The sequence below is a fragment of the Uloborus diversus genome, chromosome 7 (assembly GCF_026930045.1).
Source record: "Uloborus diversus isolate 005 chromosome 7, Udiv.v.3.1, whole genome shotgun sequence".
NCBI classification, from domain to species: domain Eukaryota; kingdom Metazoa; phylum Arthropoda; class Arachnida; order Araneae; family Uloboridae; genus Uloborus; species Uloborus diversus.
Window position 1 is genome coordinate 156,157,861 of NC_072737.1, and position 8,959 is coordinate 156,166,819.

The 8,959-nt window shown below is 35.9% G+C and overlaps 1 protein-coding gene across 1 annotated transcript in view; it reads right to left on the bottom strand.

Annotated features, from left to right (window-relative positions):
• Positions 1-3,895, bottom strand: part of LOC129226955 (forkhead box protein F1-like) — a 75,969-nt gene extending 72,074 nt beyond the window's left edge. The window contains exon 1 of the mRNA XM_054861584.1: positions 2,563-3,895. Coding sequence (XP_054717559.1) covers positions 2,563-3,895 — 1,333 coding nt within the window. The remainder of the gene's footprint in view (positions 1-2,562) is intronic.
• Positions 3,896-8,959: the final 5,064 nt, after the last annotated feature.

Genomic DNA, 8,959 nt, shown 5'->3' on the forward strand with positions numbered 1-8,959 from the left:
CAACACAATGTGCATAGCAAAACATAAGCATTTGTATCCTCCGTTACAGTATAGATGTAATGGAGGGTATACAATCAGAAATGGAGCATACAACTTTTTTTAAAAATCCATTTTAAGAAAGATGTGTACATTTTAATCAGTTCAAATCGTGTTCCTTATACAAGATGCAAGTTTATTTAAATGAAAAGTTTAAAAATAACATTTGAAATATATATTTGCGATCCGTTACCCTCCGTTCATATCCAAAATTTTAACTACAAAAGAAAGTTACAAAAGAACCAGTAAAGAATGGGCCAAACTATGTGAGAGTAAAAAGGTGCCTAAAAGAAACAATATAAATTAACTTTTTAAAAAATTATTTTTTTTTTCATGAATTCCAACTTCAAAAACTTGCGGGGTTTTTTTAAATAATGACCCATATTTACTGTTTTGATATTAACAAGATCAACTGCTAATGTATGGCGAATTAAGTGAGCGCTCTCAAAATTCTCTTTTCTTCAACTACATACATGATTAAAACTGGCCCGTCATTTTGAGCGATCAAGGGGGTGGGGGTCAATTGTCCCCCCCCCTCCCCCAGGAATTTAGAAACATAAAGAAATTATGCATTTTAGAATATATTTTGTTGTATGGAACAAAATGGTATGGAATGCAAACCCTTTGCCCTACCCCCCCCCCTGAAATTTTTTGAAATGACGAGCCTTGATTATACATGTATTTTCATACTAATATCAATCATACTCATCAAATTTTTTACATTTTCCTGAAAAATTCATTTGTTTTTAACACGTTTTTAGAATAATGTGGGCCCCAACATATGGGCATTTTTTTTACTTATTCAACAAAAAGGTTAAGAAGAGTATGAATCTTCAAAACGAAATTTGTTCGAAATCTCGCAGTAATGTTTCATGAACACATGCATTTGTTTTCTTATTAATTGTACAAGTACTTTTATTTCAACACTTGATCTTTCAATACGATGTTGGATATATAAATTTAAATAAAATTTATAAAATGAATGAAATATAATCATGAAAACCGCAATGTTTCGTTCGTTTGATATAAAATTTGCGTGTCGAGTAATTATCAAATTCAAAATATGCAACAAAGTATTCCTTTTCCAAAATACTTAAGATGAAGAAACGGATTTTTATATCTGCTGTGCAATAATTAAGACCACCTCAAAAGTTCTCTTAAAAGTTACACATTATAGATTAGTTAAAGGTCTTTAAAATGCCACAAATATTTTAAATGTAAGGCAGGAAAAGAAATAAATAATGTCAGTGACTAAAAACTGCAATATTTCGTTTCTTCAACTTAAAATTTGCTAGCCCAATAATTAAAAAAATTAAAAAATCAATTAAAGTATTCTTTGGAAAAAATCTTCATTTGCATTTGCAGGAAGAAATTCAACATTTGCTGTACAATAATTCAGACCAGGGTTCTTCAACATTTCAAATACTGTGCCCCCCCCCCCCGCCATTTGTTTTCATAACAAATATTGCAATCGGATGTTTTAGATTGACGAGGCAGGTGGTTATTAAATAAAAATACAGACAGATTTACACACCAAACGTATATTACTGCAAAAAAAACCTTTTTTTTTGGAACATATTATTGAGACAGATGAAATTTAAAAACCAAAGAAAAAAATTGTTTCAGGTAATTTAGGATCTAGGTGAGTTTGACGTGTAACTCCACTCAATTTCGCAGCTTAGTCGGTTAGATTTACACATGACCACAAAATTGAGTAAATCGTGGTTACGTTTAACTTTTAATTTTATTTTTTCAAAACACTCAAGTCTCCCTTGAAATTTTTATGCCCCCCCCCTCCCCCTTCTCCAGGAATGTGCACTCTTTTAACAACCTCAACCAAATTTAAACAACCTCAACAAGTTTTCTTACAACTTGTAAGACTTGATTAATCTCTATTTGTACTTGTAAGTTACAAGTACAAACTAGAGATTAATTAAAAGTCTTTAAAGTGTTACATAGCTAGAAGACTATTTTTAAACAAATTGGAAAAGGAGAAAAAAGAAGTTGAAATATGAAAAATATTCTCAAAACCTTTTCTTTCTTTTTTTTTTTTTTTTTTCCAGTTTACGTCATATATGAAAGAGTTATCTCGCAAGAGAACAACAAATATTGCTTCACGGTTATTACAGCAGAACGTCAGTAATCTGAACTGATTGGGATCATAGATCGTTTCGGATCTTCAAACTGTTCGAATTTTAGAAAATAACCGAGAAAATGCCCGTTTAGGAAAATGATATACCATTTAATCAACTAAACTGGTTAGTCAGTATCCATTTAAATAATATACAACACAGTAATTAACACTGCAATATGTAATTACATTTCTCAACAAAATATAACTCAAATTGACTCTCATTGTTTACCGAATGAAGAGGAAAGTTAATTATAACTTTTATGGGAGTGCGTTCGGTTTTTTTTTTTTTTTTTTTTTTTTATGTTTCGTATTTTTGACGTTCGGATTTTCGACGTTCTCTTGTATTTTGAAACATGAAACAGCAAAAAGAAAAAGTTAGAAGTTAGACTCACCACCGATTTGCTGCATTTCGGCCGACTCATTGCTCATGACCCTTTGGCAAATCTGCTCTGGGCAAGAAGCAACAGCATAATTATTGCCCCCTTCACTGGTCGCTGGTGTTGTGGGGGTGGCGGTGTTGGGTGAGAGTGAACTGGTCACACTGCTCGCCGGACTTAGAGGATGCTTGATGCGTTCCGTCTGCTCCACGGCCCCCATCCCGACCCACGACGCAGACGATAATTCCGCGGCGTACGCAATCGACGGGGTGGCCGTGGTGGCTATGCCGCCGAAATCCGAGCCCGCCACGGGGGAACTCAAAGGCGACATCCCGGAGGATGCCGTAGACACCGCGCAACTAGTCATGTAATGTCCACCGCTCGTTCCGAAATTAATCGCTGAAGTGTTGTTCCCGGGGGCCAACGGGTAGCCGTAATGGGGTGATGATCCGGTACTGACTCCCGGAATCATCATCTGGTCCGGGCTCAGGCAAGGCTGGATGCCGGATCCGGTAGGGATGTTCGGGTTCTGTTGAGGAATACCATCGTACCCTACCATTGAGCCACTGGGGTTGGGGTTTTGGTAGTAATATGGATAAAAAGGCACCGCACATTTTCTTCTGACGGCTATTCTCGAATTTCGTTTCATGTCCTCGCTGTCTGGTGGATATGATTGAAATATGTTAGCGAATGCATTTTCTGGGTATGGACCACATGGTAGATTTGCTTGGTTCATCATGTCAAATCCCATCATGGGTGGACTAGGAACACCTTGGTAGAACATCGTGTATCTTTGCATGTCTTGGCACTTCCTTCGAAATCCCCTCGGTCTCCTTTTGGATGAACCATCTTGGAAAACGGTGACACTGGCTGGATCGACAGTCCAGTAATGGCCTTTACCTGGCCGACCAAGACCTTTGGGAAGCTTGATGAAGCAATCATTTAATGATAAGTTATGCCTGACAGAATTCTTCCATCCTTGGTATGAGCCACGGAAAAAAGAAAACCTTTGCTGCAGAAATTCGTAAATTTCATTTAAAGTCAATCGCTTCGTAGGAGAGCTCTGAATGGCCATTACGATCAGGGCTATGTAAGAAAACGGTGGTTTTTCCAATCTTCTCATCCCAGCACCTGTCTTTTTAGGCCCGCTGATATCCTTTTCCTTTCCGTCTTCCATTTTATCCTGAACAATGCTAGGTTTGCTGTCACCTATATCATTTTCTTTCATCATGACATTACCCGTTTCAATGCAAGATTTCATACCACTCTCCTCAACACCTTGCCCCGTTTCGAGACTAATATTCGCAAATTCTTCCTTAATTCTTTGACACTGCGTCGTTTCTAGCATGTCGTTACTCCTTAATGGTCTGTTGACGATTTCGGATTGTGCATATGGTGAAACGCAGTACTTTTCTTGAGCATCTTCTAAATGTTGATTGCTTTCGTAGCAAGGAGGTTGAACTCGCTGATAAATGTTGCTGTAAGTCCTCTCCAAATTGTTTCTATTGTTATCCATGAGAGAAGCTTCCACACAAGCTGACAAACTTTCTCTTCGATCTATGTGTGGCACATAATCCTGCATTTCCATATTTACACTCATGTTGACATTGCTGTTGGAACGAGAGTCATGAATATGATTATTATATTCGGCGTCTTTAGCCATATTTTTAGGTATTTCCATTCCGTATGAGAGCACTTGATCTTCTAACTTCATCGCGTGAAGCAAATTAATTTAAAATTTTGCAAGATTTTCCAAAGTCATATAAAAATTTCCGAATGTTAACAAAAGTTTACTTTATGAGTAAGAAATTTTCAAAATCGAAACACCATGGAATTGTTGAGTAGTGGTCATCATTTTGAAAATAAGAAGGTAAAATATTCAAATTCCATTCGAAATGTTCATCAAGTCATCAACAGAGCTTTCGAAAATTACAAATAAACAAACAACTTTGCATTCAGTTCTTCTATAAATAGTAATGCTTTCACCAAACACTTAACAAATCGCATTGAAGCAACTCAATAACCAAGAAAAAAATCCAAAGATCGCCATAAACTGTCCACCGTTAGCAATAAAACACAACTTTTAACAACAATGGCTATCCGTCGACAATGACAGCTTGTAGAATGGCAACCAAATCCGCGCATGGATAAAAACGTGACAAACGGCGCACAATGATTCTTCGGAATAAACTGAATCTGGTGGTAAAATGTGTCCATCCCCTCTCCGTCGGAGCTCCAAAGTTCTCTCTCTTTTCTCTTCTTACTATCTCTTGACTTCCATCTTCTATCCTTCCGATGACGAAACAGCATCTTGGTTGGCTTCGTAGGGTTGCTATCATTTCCTTTCCCCGGTCAACAAGGAGTTTCTGTTTCCATCCCTCCTCCACCTTTCTTTTTTGGAGAGAAATCCCGCAAAAGGGGGGAAAGGAATCACTTTTCTTTAAATAATTTCAAGCACAATTGGCGTCTATTTTCGCCACTTGTTGGTTTTGCTTTTCGCAAATCCTCCGGAAATCGAATAGGTTCTGGATGCTTTGGTAAATGAGCCTTTAGTTTCCGGTTTGAAGTTGTCGATAGGTGAAATGGAATGTAAACAAAATAAAAGTGTCGTCGGCAGCAAATCGATTGTTTCGCGTAAATGCATTTTCTTACTAAACATCAGACGATAATGTAACTGTGGAATTTCCTCATTTAAAATAGGTCTTTAAAAAAAAAAAAATCCATTGTGTCATTGAACTTTTAAGAAGCTGGACCAAGAAATCGGCCATTTTACTTTTAAAAGTACAAATAAACACATTCATCATTTGCAAGAGTTGTAAAATAGTTACCTAAACATGTTAATGTCACAAAAGTTATGCTTTACCGTAATAAAGAGGTATGAATTTGTTTCATTTTATTTTTGTAAGGAAAGGGAAAAACAGAAGCTCATTGAAATAAAAGCTTGATCACCATTCCCCCCCCCCCCCCGCCCGTCATTTAGGAGATTTAATTGCCTCCTCCCCCTTTCTCTTCCCGCCATTGTAAAATTGCTGTTTTTATATATGAGCGGGCGTGAGCTTTGTTGTTCTGCAACAAAATTTGCCTTAAAATGTTATTATTGTTTTTTGTTTGTTTATTTACTCTTGAAGTTGCAGAACTTTATTTTGTAGACTAATACCTTTTGAAGTACATGAAATATACCTCCAGCTCAGTCATTCCAGCCGAGGACTGCAGTTTCGTGCTTATTAGCACTCATCAGTCCGGCAGAGGAAGTGACTGAGCTGGAGGTGGAAAACCTCTTTAGGAAGCCAAGAGTGCCAAACAAACTGGTAGCTAATATAGAATTAGCACTGACCAGACGAGTGACCGAAGCAATGGTTCGGTTCAGCTCGAAGATTGAAGGCAAGGCATGGCATATTCAGTAAGTTTATCTTAGCAATAGCAACAAATAGTTGAAATATTTAAGGGGCATTCCACGGTATTTTTAAAATTATGTAGAGTCCGTAACGTGACCTTTTTTTGCCATAACTTTTTAATTTGCCATTTGATTTGCAAATTATTTTAATTTGAGCTGGTGTGTTGGTAGGAAAAGATCAAAATAAAATAATATGCTAATCAAACAGTAAACTAAAAAGTTATGGCAAAAAAGGTCACGTTACGGACTCTACATAAATGTCAAAAATAGCTTGGAATGCCCCTTATGCGAATGTAGGACAAATACTTATACTACCTATATACAGCAGTTCTCAACCTGGGGACGATAAATTTTTGAAGGGCGATGAGCTTTTAAAAGATAAAGTCCTCATATATATAATAGCCAATTCACTGATCGAATAACGCTCTGACGTCATGAACAATAAAACTCGCGTCATAGCATGCATGACAGCATTGTTTCATTGTTGAAACACCAAAAATTCTGTAAATTATTTATAATTTGATAATATTTTTTGGCAATGTTTGACATGCATGGAAATGTTTTATTTTGACAAGGCTGAACTGGATCCGGTAACTTAACTGTTTTACTGGTACGACTCATTTAAAGAGAATGAAGAAACTAAAAAGTGATCAACAATGAACGCTATCTACTAAAGTTTAGGGTTAATCCACTGCAGTTTGGGTTAAAATTTCAACTATCAAAACATCACCAAACAGTAGGCTTGCCAGAATTCTGAAATGTTCAACCGGGACATCGGAATACCCTCCCCCCCCTCAGCGTTGTGAGTATTCAAAAGCGTACACACCCCCGGCTGGCTTTTACAGTAGTTTATAGGGCAGTTTATTCTCAGTGATGTGAGTAAAAGGTTACTAATTAGGAACCCAAAACAATGGTAATAAAAAATGACACGAGCTGATAAATTAAGAAATTTTCTTCTTGCATGTTAATATTAGCAAGTTATTTTAGTAAGAAGAAACGCGCTTTGAATGAGGAGTAAATATTTTGACATTATTTACTTTTACTTTTCATTCGCAAGGACTCTTTTTATGAAGTCTCTTTTGGTTTTAATCTCGTTGTAAAAATCCTCACAAACGAATCCGATATTAATTTTTCAAGTTGATGTTACAAAAGACAAAGTAATTATCCTAGATCAGGGGTCTCCAACCTTTTTCACTCTCTGGCCACATTGTAAGTTTTTAGAGGCGAGGCGGGCCAGTCCAATAATTAACTCAAATGGTCTGTTTAGCATTAGCCCCCCCCCCCCCCTCTATCTTTACATTGCGAATATTTTGATTTTTTTTTTTTTTTAAATTAAGCGCTCAGTGGTGGTTTTTGAAAATTTCTGGGCTTGCTTCTAAGTTGCTAAATTTCCTTATACATATTTGCTGTTAGCTAAATTAAATTACATTTTATGTGCCCGTAAATCTCTAATAATACAACGATAGAAAGTCTTGTAAAATTTAGAATAGTTTAGGAAACTGAAATAAAAAGTATTCTTTGTCAGAAAAAAAAATGAAGTTTTTTTTTTTAAAAAAAAAAAGGCTGATGAGAGTGATACAAAACAAAATGATTGACTACAAATTTATTTTATTGAATTAATGACGATTAAAAATTTGGAAATAAATAAGAACACAATACCTGTAAAGCTTTTAAAAAAAATTAAAAAAGCTAAAAAACATAATGAAAGGATTGCATTTGTTTGCCGCTAAAAATTTCAGTCCATTCAGGGACAAACTTCGTAGTTCCGATCATTAAGAGTGATTTTAAATGTTCGTCTGATAAAGAAAATCTATACTTAGATTCAACATAATTTTGAAAGTGTCTGTTCACACTTGTAAGAAGATGTAAAAAGATAAAACATAGCTCTAGAATGAATTTTTAAGAAAGTCTTTTTTCTGGTAGAAAACTGTAAAATGGAGCACAGTTTTCCCTGGGGCCAGGAAAAGCCCAATGTCAGGGGGCTAACGGGAGAATATGGCGCGAAGAAAAGAGATTTGTTCTCGGAAAGAGCAAAAAGAGAGATGGGTGCTGCAAAAGTAGTTAACGATAAAAAAATGATTCAAAAAGATTTAAATTAGCGGTAAAAAGATTTTAAGTAATTATTTTTAATTAAAAATAATATCTCAATTATATTTGCAACGACACTGTCTCCCGGAAAAAAAAGTTTGCAAGCTTCCCGCGGGCCGGACAAAATCTGTTAACGGGCCGTAGGTTGGAGAGAACTGTCCTAGATAATAGATTGGTTTGCTTCAGTTAAAAGTACTACTTTTAGTCATTGAAATGGATAGAATGAGCAAAAAAAAAAAAAAAATTACATGGACCCAGAAAAAACTTTCATTTTCCCAACAGTTTTTTTTAAATTAATTTTTTTAAATTTCCGATTTTTCAAACAAGGCGTGGTCTTTACGACGTCACAAATGATGCATTTTGGCGCATCTTTATACCACGGTTCCACGTTATGATAATTAAGCAGCGAATTAAAATTGCGCTCTACGCTTGCTATCAACCATATCGTTGCCAATACACGTGAGTAAAGATGCGAATTAAATATTTTGTTCTGTGAATGGCAACATTGAATGGCATTTCATCCTTTGTGATGTCACACGACAGAAGTGTAAACTATAAAAGCGCACCGATTTAAGTAATTTTTTAAAAATATTAAACTTAAATAAATTATTTAAAAAAGGTCAGGTCCTATGTTTTTAAGCATGCTCTTTCAGAAAAAAATACTTTTAACATTTTGGAAACGACCCCATTCTTCCCAGTTAATTATTTTTAGACTTTTTTGATCATCTGTAATCAAATTTATCTTTTCCCGGGACGTGAAGTAAACCGGCCGGGACACCGGGATTTTGTCTGAAAACCGGGACGCCTGGCAAGCCTACCAAGCAGGCAATTCCTTCGTTAAAATGTAGAAACAATTTTCACCCGTCGTACCTTAACGGGCGATTTTCTAGTTATAATAACAAAGAGTCAGTGAATTTTGAAAACGAAAAC